The 15,503-nt window shown below is 40.5% G+C and overlaps 2 protein-coding genes across 6 annotated transcripts in view; one reads left to right on the plus strand and one right to left on the minus strand.

Annotated features, from left to right (window-relative positions):
* Window positions 1-10,745: 10,745 nt before the first annotated feature.
* LOC122558361 (regulator of G protein signaling 9-binding protein) lies at window positions 10,746-12,626 on the minus strand. The gene has a single exon (XM_043706843.2). It carries the CDS (start codon window positions 12,388-12,390, stop codon window positions 11,521-11,523), a length of 870 nt encoding a protein of 289 aa, XP_043562778.2. The 5' UTR covers window positions 12,391-12,626; the 3' UTR covers window positions 10,746-11,520.
* A 175-nt stretch (window positions 12,627-12,801) lies between these two features.
* The window catches only part of ankrd27 (ankyrin repeat domain 27 (VPS9 domain)), a 94,466-nt gene continuing 91,764 nt past the window's right edge, over window positions 12,802-15,503 (plus strand). For all 5 annotated transcript variants that reach the window (XM_087995843.1, XM_087995844.1, XM_087995845.1 and 2 more), the window contains exon 1: window positions 12,802-12,895. The gene's annotated coding sequence lies outside the window, so the exon portion shown is untranslated. The remainder of the gene's footprint in view (window positions 12,896-15,503) is intronic.

Raw genomic sequence — 15,503 nt, forward strand, 5'->3', positions numbered from 1 at the left:
GAATTTACTCCAAGTGACAAAATTAAAGTACATGGCAGGTGTCCTTAGTGTGAAGACTGGATTTCGTCTCCACAAAGACTTTGCAGTGATCACTCCAACTGTCATGTACTGATACATCTTCGACAGGTAAATTGTTGAGAACAAAGGTTTTTACCTTTGATTTGGTTCTCACTTTAGTTGTAGTGACTTCAATCTGGCAGATGTGTTCTGATGCTTGAGAATACATAATATACACAAGGACTCTCAGGGCCATTTTGTCCTGACTGTATATCCCTGTACTACCAGTTCTGGTTCCTGTATCCTTTTCTACCAGATGGCAATGGAGGAGTTTGGAATATTGACTGGAAGATATGATTCCATGAGTATAACAGTGTAATTCTGTTTCTTGACTAATGTGTGGTACAAATCTCTGAATTTTGACACATGTCCCCAAATAAAGTAAGGAGGACTGGCAGCATGTACCTTTGTTGTGTCTGATTCCAGGTTGTTTGTCTCGTTTTATTCTTGTTAGATTTTTTTCATAAAGTTTGATACAATTGAGACTTACTGTATTTCTTTTCAGAGGCAGTGAACAGTCAACAATATTGCTGTGGATCTAGAATCCAATATACAATGAACTGGGTAAGACTGCCAGTTTTTTTTTCCATAAAAATTTGAAGAGATGCGTTTTATGACACTCTGGTAGTTTCATGGTTACTGTTACAGACCTTATAGGGGCCTTTGTTTTTGCTTTATTAACTGAATTCATATTCTCTATCTGTCATGGTGAGATTTAACATTTGAATGCATGTCTCAGGATATATAGAAACATATGATATATGAAATAGGAACAGAGGTAGATCATTCGGCTTCTTGAGCTCACTCCAACCATTCAGTAAGATCATGGCTGATTAGTTCATGTTTTGAATTCTGCATTCCCATTTACCCCTCAATGATCCTCAATTCTTTTGTTCAATAACAATTGATCTTAAAAATATTTAACAACCCTACCTTTGCCATCTTCTGAGTAGAGTTCCAAAGTCACATGACTCTCTGAAAGAAAACAATTTCTCCTCATCTCTATTCTGAACGTGTGACACCTAGTTTGGGACTGACTCACCAGAAGAAACATCCTTTCCACATTCACCTTGTAAAGACCACTGATGGTCTTATAGCTTCAATCAAATCCCCTGATGGTCTTCTAAATTCCAGTGGAACAAGTCCACCTTTCATCGTAGGCCATCCAGCTCATTCCAGGTAATAATCTAGTAAACCTGTCCTGAACTGCTTTTAAATCCTTTAAAACATAAGGAGAGACCAAAATTGCACACAGTATTCAAGATGTCATCTCATCAATGCATTGTATAACTGAAGCCAAACATCTTTACTTTTATGTTCAATTAACCTCGAAATAAAGAATAGCATCCATTAGCCTTCTTGAAGATGTACTGTGCTTGCATCAGAACGTTTTGTGAATTGTGCCACAGAACACTTAAATTCATCTGCAGCTTGAAACTCAGCAGCTTTTCTCTATTTAATTAGTTTTCCACATTTTCATTTTTCCTGTCAAAGTGAAGCACTTCATATGTTTCCACATTTTGCTGTAATTATTGAATAATTTGGGTCTTCATGGTAATTCATAGTCTCTTGGTCACTATTATAAAATAGCCTCAAAGTTTATGATTAATTGAAATTAAATTCCACCAGCTGCCGAGGGGGATTTAAATATATGTCACCAGAGCATTAACCGGGTCTCTGGATTATTCATTGTAACATTACTACAAGGCCATGGCCAAATAATTCAATAAAGGAACTATTTCCTTTCACTCATGAAATTCAATGATTACTTCAAACCAACAATTTAAATACTGTTTTAAACAAGTATTTGTGTTCTAAATGAAAGTAAATACATTTACCATATAAGAGCCTTGGAATTTTTGATTCAGTTCATGACACAAATGTATGTTGTTGATATTATAATATCCCCATAATGATTCTCAGCATTATGACATCTGAGTCATAATTTATGATTTAAATGTATTATAATAAAATTATTTGTGAAATTATAGCAGTAAATTTGATTCTTTTGAGGCTTGTGAGATATGTGTTAATATCAAGATTGATTTTTATTTGCATTTGTGACTGGAAATGAAAAATGTATTTGTCCCACCTGCAGGTTTAATTTGTATTGGAGCTTGATCAACAGTAAAGATTACTGAGAGTGTCTTCCTAAATATCGTGAATTAAATGTAACATGCTTGACTAAATTGTTAACAGCACTCTAATCATAATGATCCAGTTGTACTAACTCAAGTTAGCACAGAGTTTGTAGAATTTGCAAAAATTCCAAGCTTCCAATATCTTGTGAATGGGAATGATACTTGCATCGAGTGGAAAAACAAACACCCAGTCAAAAGTTGAAATGCCTTGGAGGGATACTGAATCATTGCTGCTGCTTGTATGCCATCCTGTTCTGTCATGAAAAGTCAGCTTCTAATTGCATTTGGGACTTTTGTCAGTTTAATCTAAGGTTTTGGCAAGCATACTTTTATGTGAAGAACATTGGTCTGCAAAGGTTGAAACTGCTCTGCTATATTTATGGGCTGGCACGCGAGATATGTTAATAACTTCAACATGCATGTATATAGCAAGTGTACCGTAGGAAAATGAGCCAGAGCTTTTCACAGAAGCTGAGCTGGATGAAAATTCCATTCAGTCGTAGAAAATGAGATTAGGAGGGATTCATCAAAGACCTGAACTTTAATGAAAAGTAAAATGGTTAAGTGCAGATTAGGGAAGAAATTCCAGTACTTAGGGCTGAGATGGATTAGTGGTGGAGTGGAAAATGCAGAGTCTTAGAGTCATACAGCATGGAAACACCCAACTTGTCCATGTCGACCATGTTCCCAAACTAAAGTAGTCTCACCTGCCTGCATTTGGCCCATATCCCTCCTGTTCATGTACTTATCCAAATGTCTTTTAAATGTTGTAACTGTATCTGCATCCACCATTTCCCCTGGCAGTTCATTCCACACACTAACCACTCTCTGTGTAAAATGGTTGCCCCTCATGTCCTTTTTAAATCTTTCTCTTCTCACCTTAAAAACATGCCACCTAATTTTGAACTCCCCTACCTTAGGGAAAAGGCCTTAGCTAATCACCTTATCTCTGCTCCTCATGATTTTATAATCCTCAATAAGGTCACCTCTCAATCTCCTATGCTCCAGTGAAAAAAATGGTCCCAACCTATTTTTACAATTCAAACCCTCCATTCCTGGAAACATCTTGGTCAACCTTTTCTGAACCCTCTCCAGTTTAATAATATCCTTCCTATAACAGGGCGACCAGACTGCACAAAGTACTCCAAAAGAGGCATCACCAACATTCTGTAACACCCTCAACATGACATTCAAATTCCAATACTCAAAAATCTGAGCAATGAAGGCAAGTGTGTTCAATGCCTTCTTAACCACCCTGTCTACCTTTGATGCAAATTTGAAAGAATTATGACCCTGAACCCCAAGGTCTCTCTGTTCTACAACACTACCCAGCACTCTACCATTAATTATATTAGTCTTGCCTTTTTTTGTTTTACCAAAATACAGCACTTCGCATTTATCTTAAATGAATTGCATGTGCCACTTCTCAGCCCATTGATCCAATTGATCAAGATTTCTTTGTAACCTTATGTAACCTTCACTGTCCACTATACCACCAATTTTGGTATCAACCAAAATCTTACTAACCATGTCTACTATATTCTAATCCAAACCATTTATATAAATGACAAACTAATCCAAAGTGGCATATCTCTTTAACGGAGGAATGGCCACAGGAGATTTCTGCACTGTCTGCGAGTCCTATTCCCCTTCGACCTGCAGAGTTTTAGTCTGCAGTGTGACTACCTCTTTGTACCTTCTATCCAGCATACTCTCAGCTTCATGGATGCTTCATAGTATCCCCAGCAACTGCTCCAGCTCTGAAATGCAGGCTTTCAGGAGCTGTAGCTGGAAGCAGAAGGATCTCGTTATAGAGGGGCAAGGAGTTCTTGGAAGGCTGCAGGCCTGGAAAAGGTTACAGAAAGATGGGGAAATCAAGCGAGATGGTAGAGAGGCAAAGCTGCTTATGATCAGCCTATATATGGAGCCTAACAATTATGTTGCCACACAGGAGAGGATGAATAAAAGAAGTCTAAAAGTGGACCCTTCTCAAATGCCAAAATTCATAGAATCCCTCATGTAGAAGCAGGCCATTTGGTCCATCGAGTCCACACTGACCCTCTGAACACATTCCCACCCCATCCCTGTAACCCTGCATTTCCCATGGATAATCCATATAACTTACACGTCCTTGGATATTATGGGCAATGTAGCATGGCCAATTCACCTAACCTGCACATCTTTAGACTGTGGGAGGAAACCAGAACACCCAGACAAAACCCATGCAGACATGGGGTGAGTGTGCAAATTCCATACAGACAATCGTCTGAGTGTCCCTAGCGCTGTGAGATAGCAGTGCTAGCCGCTATGTCACCCCACAAGAACAAGACAGGAAAAAAAAACTACTTCAGGGGATTCTCTGGTTAAGATTGAATAGGTATGAGTAAAATCAAGTAATGGTAATCCAGTTAACTGAACAACAGAAAATGTATTAAAAGAGGATGGTGTGATCGGCAATGTCAAAGGTTTTGCGTATCATGAATACAATCAACTAGATTTTTGGCATTGACTTTAATTGGGTCTTAAACATTGCTAAAGAGAGGCATGAAATCCAATTTTGTTTTGTCTTGCAATGATCAGAACTGAAAGACAAGCAAATTTACTTAGAAAGGAAAGGACAATTTAGGCAGAATATAAATAGGGTGCTGATTGGCTGGTCTACGGTTAGTAAGGAGATGCAGCAGGAACTGTTGACTGTTCCAGATCAAATTCAAACAAGATAAGCTAATCTTTGTTAGAGTGTTGCCATGGGGATGCAGTGTGATTGACTGTGTCCTTGGCACTTTTTTCATTACAGTTCAGAATACAAGCACAAGGTTAATATAAAAGTTCAGATAGACATAAAAATATACAAAAAGAACATACTTTAATTTTTTGCATTATACAAGATTGGTTATCTGGAGGCTGAAGGCTGTGGATCTTCGCTCAACTCGTACAGCTGTGGAGGTTAAAGGTTGAAGATTGTCAGGTTGCTCTTCTGCTGCTTTGTAGGTGAAGGGTTGAATATCCATGGGGACAGTTTTTAAACTCTTCTTCAACCTTAGTCAAAGCAGTCACTGGCCAAAATGAATTGAACAAACAGGAATTTGCCCAGGAATGCTGCGTTTTGACATGCATTTATTCCTCTGTGCTGATGGTACTCAAATATGAACTGTGTTAATGCAAATCATAAGAACATAAGAACTAGGAGCAGGATTAGGCCATCTGACCCTTTTAGCCTGCTCCTCCATTCAATAAGATCACGGCTGATCTTTTCGTGGACTCAGCTCCCTTTACCCACACTCTCACTTTATCCCACTGGGCAGGAAATTCCATAGATTTACAACTCTCTGGATGAAGAAGTTCCTTCTCAATTCAGTCCTAAATCTGCTTCTTCTAATCTTGAGGCTATGCACTCTTGTCTGAATTTCACCTACCAATTGAAATGTCCTCCAAACTATTTCATAGTTTTATGTTTCTGTAAGATCCCCCCTCATTCTTCTGAATTCCAATGAATATAATCTCAATGTACTCAGTCTCTCCTCATAAGCCAACCCCTTCAACTTCAGAATCAATCTAGTGAACTTCCTCTGCACTCCCTCCAGTGCCAGTACATCCTTTCTCAAGTAAGGAGACCAAAACTGCGCACAATACTCTAGGCATGGCCTCACCAGCACCCAGTACAACTGCAACATAACCTACCTGCTTTTAAATTCAATCCCTTTAGCAATGAAGGACAAAATTCCATTTGCCTTCCTAATTGCTTGTTGTACCTGCAGACCAGCCTTCTGTGATTCATGCACAGGGACACCCAGGTCCCTCTGCACAGCAGTATACTGCAACTTTTCACTATTCAATTAATAATCCTTTTTACTGTTACTTCTAACAAAATGGATGACTTCACATTTATTAACATTGTATTCTATCTGCCAGACATTTGTCCACTCAAAGTATCTATGTTTCTTTGCAAAGTTTCACAGTCCTCTGCACACTTTGCTCTGCCACTCAATTTAGTATCATCTGCAAACTTTGACACCCGACACTCCCAGAATCATCTATATAGATTGAGAATACTTGCAGTCCCAGCACCAATCCCTGAGGCACACCACTAGTCACTAATTGCCTGCCAGAATAGCACTCATTGATCTGGTCTTTGCTTCCTGGCAGTCAACTAATCCTCTATCCATGCTAATACTTTACCCCTAATGCCATGCATCCTTACCTTATGCAGCAGCCTCTTGTGTGGCACCTTGTTGAAGGCCTTTTGGAAATCTAGGTACACCACATCCACTGGATCCTGTTGTCCACCTTGCTCATAATGTCTTCATAGAATTCCAAAAGATTAGTTAAGCATAACCTGCTCTTCATGAACCCATGCTGCATCTACCCAGTGGGACAATTTCTATCGAGATGCCTTGCTATTTCTTCCTTGATAATAGACTCAAGCGTCTTCTTCACTACAGAGTTTAAGTTAAGTTAACTGGTCAATGATTATCCACCTTTTGTCTACCTCCCTTTTTAAACAGTGACGTCACATTTGCTATTTTCCAGTCTGCTGGGACTGCCCTAAGAGTCCAGCAAATTTTGGAAAATTACCGCCATTCTCCCGCCATCTCTTTTAGTACCCTGGGATGCATTCCATCACGGTCAGGAGACTTATCAATCCTTACCTCTTTCATAATAATGATTGTTTCCGGGCCCTCACCTACTTTGTCTCTTTGTCAATTTATTATGTTATTCATGTCCTGCACTGTGAAGACCAATACAAAATACCTATTCAATGCCTTGGCCATTTCATCATATCCCATAACTAAATGCCCCTCCTCATCCACTAAAGGACCAACATTTACTTTAGCTACTCCTTTATATTTTATACATTTATAGAAACTTTTGCTCTGTCTTTATATTCTGTGCTAGTTTTTTTCTCATATTCGATCTTACTTTTCTTTATAGTTCTTTTTGTGGCTTTCTGTTGACCTTTAAAGTTTTCCCAATCTTCTATTTCATGTTGTTTTTGGCCACTTTGTATGCCTTCTCTTTCAATTTGATAGCCTCCCTTATTTCCTTAGACACCCAAGGCATTTATCCCTTTTCTTACAGTCCTTCCTTTTCACTGGAATATAGTTTTGCTGAATATTTTGAACAATTGCTTTGAAAGTCCTCCACTACTCGTCAACTGTCCCACAGTAAAATCTTTGTTTCCAATCTATTTTAGCCAAGTCCTCCCTCATTATGTTGTAGTCTCCCTTGTTTAAGCACAGGACTCTAGTACTGGATTTTATCTTCACACTCTCTCTATCTGTATTCTAAATTCAACCATACTGTGATCGCTCCTTCCAAGAGAATCCCTAACTATAAGGTCATTAATTATTTCTGTCTCATTACACAGGACCAGATCTAGGATAGCTTGCTCCCTCATTGGTTCCATTACATACTGTTCAAGAAAACTATCACAACTACACTCTATTTACTCCTCCCCAAAGCCACGCTGACCAAGCTGGTTCAACCAAGCAAGATGTAGATTAAGATCCTCATGATAATTGCCATTCCATATTACTGGCATTAGTTATTTCTTGGTTTATTGCCTGCCTCAATGTGATATTATTTGGTGGCCTATAGACTACGCCTAACAGTAACTTTTTCTTTTTAGAATTTCTAATTTCCACCCAAATGAATCCCATCTTATTGTCCATTGAATCTATATCATCTCAGCACCACTCTGATGTTGTCCTTGAATATCAGAGCTACACCACCTCCCTTACCTTCCTGTCTGTCGTTGTGGTTCTGTTCACCGAGCTGGAAATTTTTGTTGCAAACGTTTCGTCCCCTGTCTAGGTGACATTCTCAGTGCTTGGGAGCCTCCTGTGAAGCGCTTCTGTGGTGTTTCCTCCGGCATTTATAGTGGCCTGTCCCTGCCCCTTCCGGTTGTCAGTTTCAGCTGTCCGCTGTAGTGGCCGGTATATTGGGTCCAGGTCGATGTGTTTGTTGATGGAGTTTGTGGATGAGTGCCATGCTTCTAGGAATTCCCTGGCTGTTCTTGCCCTATAATGGTAGTGTTGTCCCAGTCAAATTCATGTTGCTTGTCATCTGCGTGTGTGGCTACTAAGGATAGCTGGTCGTGGCGTTTCGTGGCTAGTTGATGTTCATGGATGCGGATCGTTAGCTGTCTTCCTGTTTGTCCTATATAGTGTTTTGTGCAGTCCTTGCATGGGATTTTGTACACTACATTAGTTTTGCTCATGCTGGGTATCAGGTCCGTCGTTCTGGTGAGTTGTTGTCTGAGGGTGGCTGTTGGTTTGTGTGCTGTTATAAGTCCTAGTGGTCGCAGTAGTCTGGCTGTCAGTTCTGAAATGCTCCTGATGTATGGTAGTGTGGCTAGTCCTTTGGGTTGCGGCATGTCCTCGTTCCGTTGTCTTTCTCTTAGGCATCTGTTGATGAAATTGCGGGGGTATCCGTTTTTGGCGAATACCTTGTACAGGTGTTCCTCTTCCTCTTTTTTCAGTTCCGGTGTGCTGCAGTGTGTTGTGGCCCTTTTGAATCATGTCTTGATGCAACTTCGTTTGTGTGTGTTGGGGTGGTTGCTTTCATAGTTCAGGACTTGGTCTGTGTGTGTGGCTTTCCTGTATACCTTTGTGGTGAATTCTCCGTTTGGTGTTCTCTGTACCATCACGTCTAGGAATGGGAGTTGGTTATCCTTTTCTTCTTCTCTCGTGAATCGGATTCCTGTTAGTGTGGCGTTGATGATCCGGTGTGTTTTCTGTATTTCTGTGTTTTTAATGATTACAAAGGTGTCATCAACATATCTGACCCAGAGTTTGGGTTGAATTTGTGGTAAGACTGTTTGTTCTAACCTTTGCATTACTGCTTCTGCTATGAGTCCAGAGATCGGTGAGCCCTTTGGTGTTCCGTTGATTTGTTCGTATATCTGGTTGTTGAATGTGAAGTGTGTTGTGAGGCACAAGTCCAGTAGTTTGAGTATGCCGTCTTTGTTGATAGGTTCAACGTCCTGTTGTCTGTTCTTTATGTCCAGCAGGTTGGCTATTGTTTCTCTGGCTAGGGTTTTGTCAATAGAGGTGAACAGTGCCATTACGTCGAATGAGACCCAAACTCTGGGTCAGATATGTTGATGACACCTTTGTAATCATTAAAAACACAGAAATAGAGAAAACAGACTGGATCATCAACGCCACACTAACAGAAATCCGATTCACGAGAGAAGAAGAAAAGGACAACCAACTCCCATTCCTAGACATGATGGTACAGAGAGCACCAAACGGAGAATTCACCACAAAGGTATACAGGAAAGCCACACACACAAGTCCTGAACTATGAAAGCAACCACCCCAACACACACAAACGAAGTTGCATCAAGACACTATTCAAAAGGGCCACAACACACTGCAGCACACCGGAACTGCAAAAAGAGGAAGATGAACACCTGTACAAGGTATTCGCCAAAAACGGATACCCGCACAATTTCATTAACAGATGCCTAAGAGAAAGACAACGGAACGAGGACATGCCGCAACCCAAAGGTCTAGCCACACTACCAGACATCAGGAGCATTTCAGAACTGACAGCCAGACTACTGCGACCACTAGGACTCATAACATCACACAAACCAACAGACACCCTCAGACAACAACTCACCAGAACGAAGGACCCAATACCCAGCATGAGCAAAACTAATGTAGTGTACAAAATCCCATGCAAGGACAGCACAAAACACTATATAGGACAAACAGGAAGACAGCTAATGATCCGCATCCATGAACTAGCCACGAAACGCCACGACCAGCTATCCTTAGTAGCCACACACGCAGACGACAAGCAACATGAATTCGACTGGGACAACACTACCATTATAGGGCAAGCCAAACAAAGAACAGCCAGGGAATTCCTAGAAGCATGGCACTCATCCACAAACTCCATCAACAAACACATCGACCTGGACCCAATATACCGGCCACTACAGCGGACAGCTGAAACTGACAACCGGAAGCGGCAGGGACAGGCCACTATAAATGCCGGAGGAAACACCACAGAAGCGCTTCACAGGAGGCTCCCAAGCACTGAGGATGTCACCTAGACAGGGGACGAAACGTTTGCAACAAAAATTTCCAGCTCGGCGAACAGAACCACAACAACGAGCACCCGAGCTACAAATCTTCATCCAAACTTCCTGTCTGTCCTTCGGAATAGTTTGATACCCCTGGATATTTAACTCCCAGTCATGACCATCCTGTAACTGTCTCCGTAATGGCTACTAAATCATATTCATTCGCAATGATTTGTGCGGTTAACTCATCAATCTTATTATGAAAGCTACAAGCATTCAGGTAAAATGCCCTTATGGTAGCTTTCTTAAATCAGTGCTCCATTTTTGATTGATGGGTAGTAAAATAAAATCAGTTATAGTAAAACTGCATTTCTTGAGGACTATTGGTATCCAGTTTTGTTGTATCAGTCCCTGCAGTTATTACTTCTGACCTAGCTGTGAATTGGTGTTTGATTTATATAATGATGGCTGGGTGGGGGAAGGTTGCAGTTAACTCACTTGCCTACATGGCCAGTTTGTGGATCAGTTTAATGCCAACAACACAAGGTTTAATCCTCATTCCAGCTGAGGTGGATTTGGCTTGGCCCTTGACAAAAAACGGTCAGAGCCAACAGAGACTGTTTCTGATTTCTCTCAACTCCCCTGTCTTGTATCGATAAAAAAAACATATCTGACAACTATCCAGTAATTCAGTATCTGTCAATAGAAAAACGTATTCGGGGTCTAGCATTTCAGTTCTCTAAGTTAACATTTATCATAAATGCTGTACAATACATTTAACTTCATTTGTGCAGAATTAATTTACCCAGTTCACTACAGAATACTGGCATTAACACTTAAACATTGCTGGTCATTATGAATACACTTCAGTTGATATACTGGACCGATTCTCCTGTCCTACTGAGGCACAGTCGTAAGATATATGACTACTTAAGACACATTATTTAACCCGCAAGTAACACGTTCCTAACTCTAGGAAGCGCTAGATAGATGAATAACTGATGTGGCTGTCTCCATTTTCCCGAAAGAAAATAAACTGCGAACGTAAACATGCAGCAAGTTACGTAATTGCCTTTAACGAAGTTCTGTTCAATTTTTGATTTTGACACAACCACTTGATGAAGAAGCTGCGCTCCGAAAGCTAGTGCTTCCAAATAAACCTGGTGGAGTATAACCTGGTGTTGTGTGATCTTTAACTCTGTTCAAATTTAATCCTTAAGTTTCAAAAACCAAAATGTAATGGCTGTTTCCTTATGTAAATGAAAACATGTCAACATTGAAGTGTTAAGCAAATTTTACAACACAGAGAGCGAGAACAATGGCAAATACTAATACAGCGGTGAACATCGCGCCAGCAAAGACCTTATTGGTGTCGCACAACTTTTTGTCTGTACCCTCGTTCACGGGCCTCATGCCAAACGATGAAGCGCCCGCACTGGCAGCTGACTTTAGTTCAGTACCCAGTTCTTGCTTCGCCTCCACTGTCCACTGAAGTACATTCACCTTCATCTCCATCTCGTACATCATTTCCCCGATTTCATTGATATCTTGTTCCAAGTCGTTCAGATCGACAGTGTCAATGTTGTTGCCCTCTTCATACTTCATGTTCTGTACACTCATGGCACGGGCAGCCACAGCAGATGTCCCCCCGATCATTCCAGTCTGGATGAGGTGTTTTGTGGGAAGGTTCAGTGGAAACTCCTGACCCAGATCCAGAGCTTTTCTCATATCGATCTCCAAGATCTCCATACATGTCGAAAACACTACCCACAGCCTTTCGAATTCAGCTCGATCATCCTTGCTTATAGTTTTGTCTTTTAAAATAGTTGTTAGCTTGGCTTTATTGGCAATTGCCAGGTTTTGTGCTTTTTGTCTGGTTTTCTTCAGTTCTTCGCGTAAATTCTGAGAGTCTGATGACCCACCAGCACAGATAACCAAGTGTCGATAGCAAGCAGACACTTTGTTAAGGGCATCTAAAAGCGTCTTACATTCGTCCTTCACCATTGCAGTGGTACATATACACAACACAGATCCTTCAGAATAATTTATACTGATATCACGTACGGATTTAGTCCTGTAATATCTACACAGATAATTTTGAATTGAAAACTCAATGCACGCCACAATTATCCAACTTGGTCCACAGCTAATCATTCATCCATCATCTGGCGTTATTGTCTTCTTTCTTGTCGTCGGACGATTTTACATTATCATAATTGTATCTGACCATCCAACTCGGATTACAACACTTTGTTTAAAACATATTGCCCCAAGTAAATATTGAATACAATTCGTAATTCTTGTATAAATCAGTTGTCGTTACCTACATACGCTGTGGGAAGATCGCAATCTGCTCACAGACTAAATACCATGAATACACACAGCCACTCATTACATCACGTGCTCCTCACACCAGGAAGTGAAACCTGTTATTGAATGTTTCCATTTGGTTTCATTTGCCGGTAAGAGCCCGCCCTTAGTGCGGCGCCGATTGGCTGAGGGGCCATCAGTGGAATGCGATGTCGGGATCTGACTGGTCAGTAGAGTTGTCAATGACACGAATGGCGACATTGTTTCCGCTGACAGGAAGGGAGCGTGTAGCTCTGTTGGGAAGTTAAGCACCAAGTGAGGGTGAAATGACAGAGTTAATGGCCATTTGGTGAGTGTTGTCTGGCCTTCCACGTTAAGGCACTAGAGGAGTCGTGTATATATTCAAGTTGGTGAACCAACGTCCCAGACAAGGGCTTATTTTGACCGAATTAGATTCTGTCAGAGAGGCCTTGCTTACGTTTCGTATATTTATTTATGGTGGTAGCGTCACTTTTTTTATGTGGGATGTGGCATCAGTTTGTATCTTGGGAAAAACCAGATTGCATGGTTGTATGCGATGTAGTTGAATCTTTGATAATTAGGTACCCAATTCAGAAAGAAAAATGCTCTTTAGTGGTCACATTATTAGTAAGTTATATCGACAGCCAAGTTACAAAGCGTAAAAAAAAGCTAACTTATTTTTCCAAGTGGTGAGGGTGATTTCCATTTACAGTGGAGAGAGACCACGCTTGATGTGAAAAATAGGATCTATTGCGAACCCAACACGTACGGGTATGGTTATTTTCTCAACTGGCAGGTGGGACTAGATTGGGATATTTGGTCAGCATGGATGGGTTGGACCGAAGGGTCTGTTTCCATGCTGTACATCTCTATGACTATGACTATGACTATAAGTTGCTTAATATGAAAAGATATGGACAATTGTTACAGTATTTTTCTGAATTGTTCGTAAGATGTTGGCTTTGACTCAGTAATGTCACCTTGTATCAAAAAGTCGATATCACTTCAGAGATTTAAACACACATTCTAAAGTAATACTACAATATTTGAGGTACTAACTTTCAAATACCACCATTCAGTTGATGCCTTTCCTTTCACCAAAATAGCTTGCTGCAGTAATTTGTAGAGAGCATTCAATGTGATTATTTACCCGTTAGCTAAGATTACTGGACCCGCAGATTACCTACCTGTGTTTATCTCATCGTCGAGTGTGGCGATCTTGTAGCGTCTACTTTTGGTATTGCTTACAATGGACTGCAGCTGTAAATTTGGCTTTGAAGCCCTGTGGGATATCCGGAGGCCATAAAAGGTAGCAGGAGTTTGTATCAAAGTTTTCTGAAGTAGTACTATCTTGTTAGAAAAGTTCTCAATTTCTTTGGTATACTTAAATAATATGAGTTTAAAATAGAACATGTTTCTGACAGCAATTTCAATTTGCACAATTAGTAATGATTTTCTGTATCCACCGATGCTTTACGTGTGTTGGATACCAAGATTTATCAAAAGATAGTTATCTGAAGGATATTTTATACTATCACTCATTTCTGATTTCCCTAAAATCAAAAGTGAGGTGGAGGAGAAGAAAAGGAGTTCCCCCGAAATCAAAACTGAAGTGTGTAGGTTATTTGGAACATTCTAGTTCTCTTGGTTATTTGTTGTGCAATTATTGATTTTTCTCAGATTCCAAAACTGGCTTTTGTGTTGGATCTTGGCATATCGGCTCAAATTTCTATTAAGTAGCTGAATAAACAGCCTTCGCTTCAGTTATCAAGAAATTTTAAAATCCATGGCATAACTCAGGTAGATTGGAGGCAGTTTTGCAGTGCAGAAAGGGGCTTTGAGATTTCTTGTGCCTTGTAAAATCATCCCAGAGTAATAAGATGAACTCATTGTGGAGGGACTGAGCACATTTTACTTATAAGTGATTGGACAATGAGTTCTAGCCCAATCAGAGTAGTCATGTTCCTGAGACATTCAGATTTAAAAATATGCAGAACTCAAATTTAAGATTTTTAAGGTGAATGTGGGTGGTGTTGAGGATGAGGTTTGTGAAACCAGAAATGCTGCTTGTGATATTGAGGAGAATGAGAGCAGAATCAGGAAAATGGTAGTCTCCAATCATTCTCTGCCCTGATTTTTAACTTGCTATGTTATATTTTCTTCTCCGTTTTCACCAAGCTCTTGCCAGGCTATTTTTTTTTCCTTTTGAAACACACCACTCCCCTGATTCTCCTCCTGAATCAGCACGTCGAACCTCAACTGCCTCTCCTCGATCAGTGCTTAGCTATAGTGCCCTTTCCACTCAATCATTGTTATCACATACTCCCCTCCACCCTTTGCCATCAAAACTGCGGTAGTTGCATTTTAAAAAGAGAACTTCTGTCCCTGGCATTCACTCCGACTGCAAAACTACCAACATTTTGAGTTTTACTCCATATAGAATCATAGAGATATACAACATGGAAAGAAACCCTTTGGTCCAACATGTCCATGCTGACCAGATATCCTAAATTAATCTAGTCCCATTTACCAACATTTAGCCCCTATCCCTCTTAAACCCTTCCTAGACATATACCAATCCAAATGCCTTTTATATGTTTGGAGGTAAGAATGTGGTGTACTGGAAAAGTACAGCAGGCCAGGCAGCATCCGAGGAGCAAGAGAATTGACGTTTCGGGCATAAGTCTGATGCTGCCTGGTCTGCTGTGCTTTTCAAGTACTGCAGTCTTGACTCTGATCTCCAGCACCTGCAGTCCTCACTTTCTCCTAACTTTTTTAAAATGTTGTCATTGTACCAGCCTCCACCGCTTCCATTCGCAGCTCATTCCATTAAAAAAAACCCTCTGCATTTAAAAAGTTGCCCTTTAGGTCCCTTAAACCTATGCCCTCTAGTTTTGGATTTCTCCACCTGGGGAAAATACCTTGTCTGTTTACCC

Source organism: Chiloscyllium plagiosum, unplaced genomic scaffold (assembly GCF_037043375.1).
Source record: "Chiloscyllium plagiosum isolate Xiang-an unplaced genomic scaffold, Cpla_swu_hap1 HiC_scaffold_17, whole genome shotgun sequence".
Taxonomy (NCBI): domain Eukaryota; kingdom Metazoa; phylum Chordata; class Chondrichthyes; order Orectolobiformes; family Hemiscylliidae; genus Chiloscyllium; species Chiloscyllium plagiosum.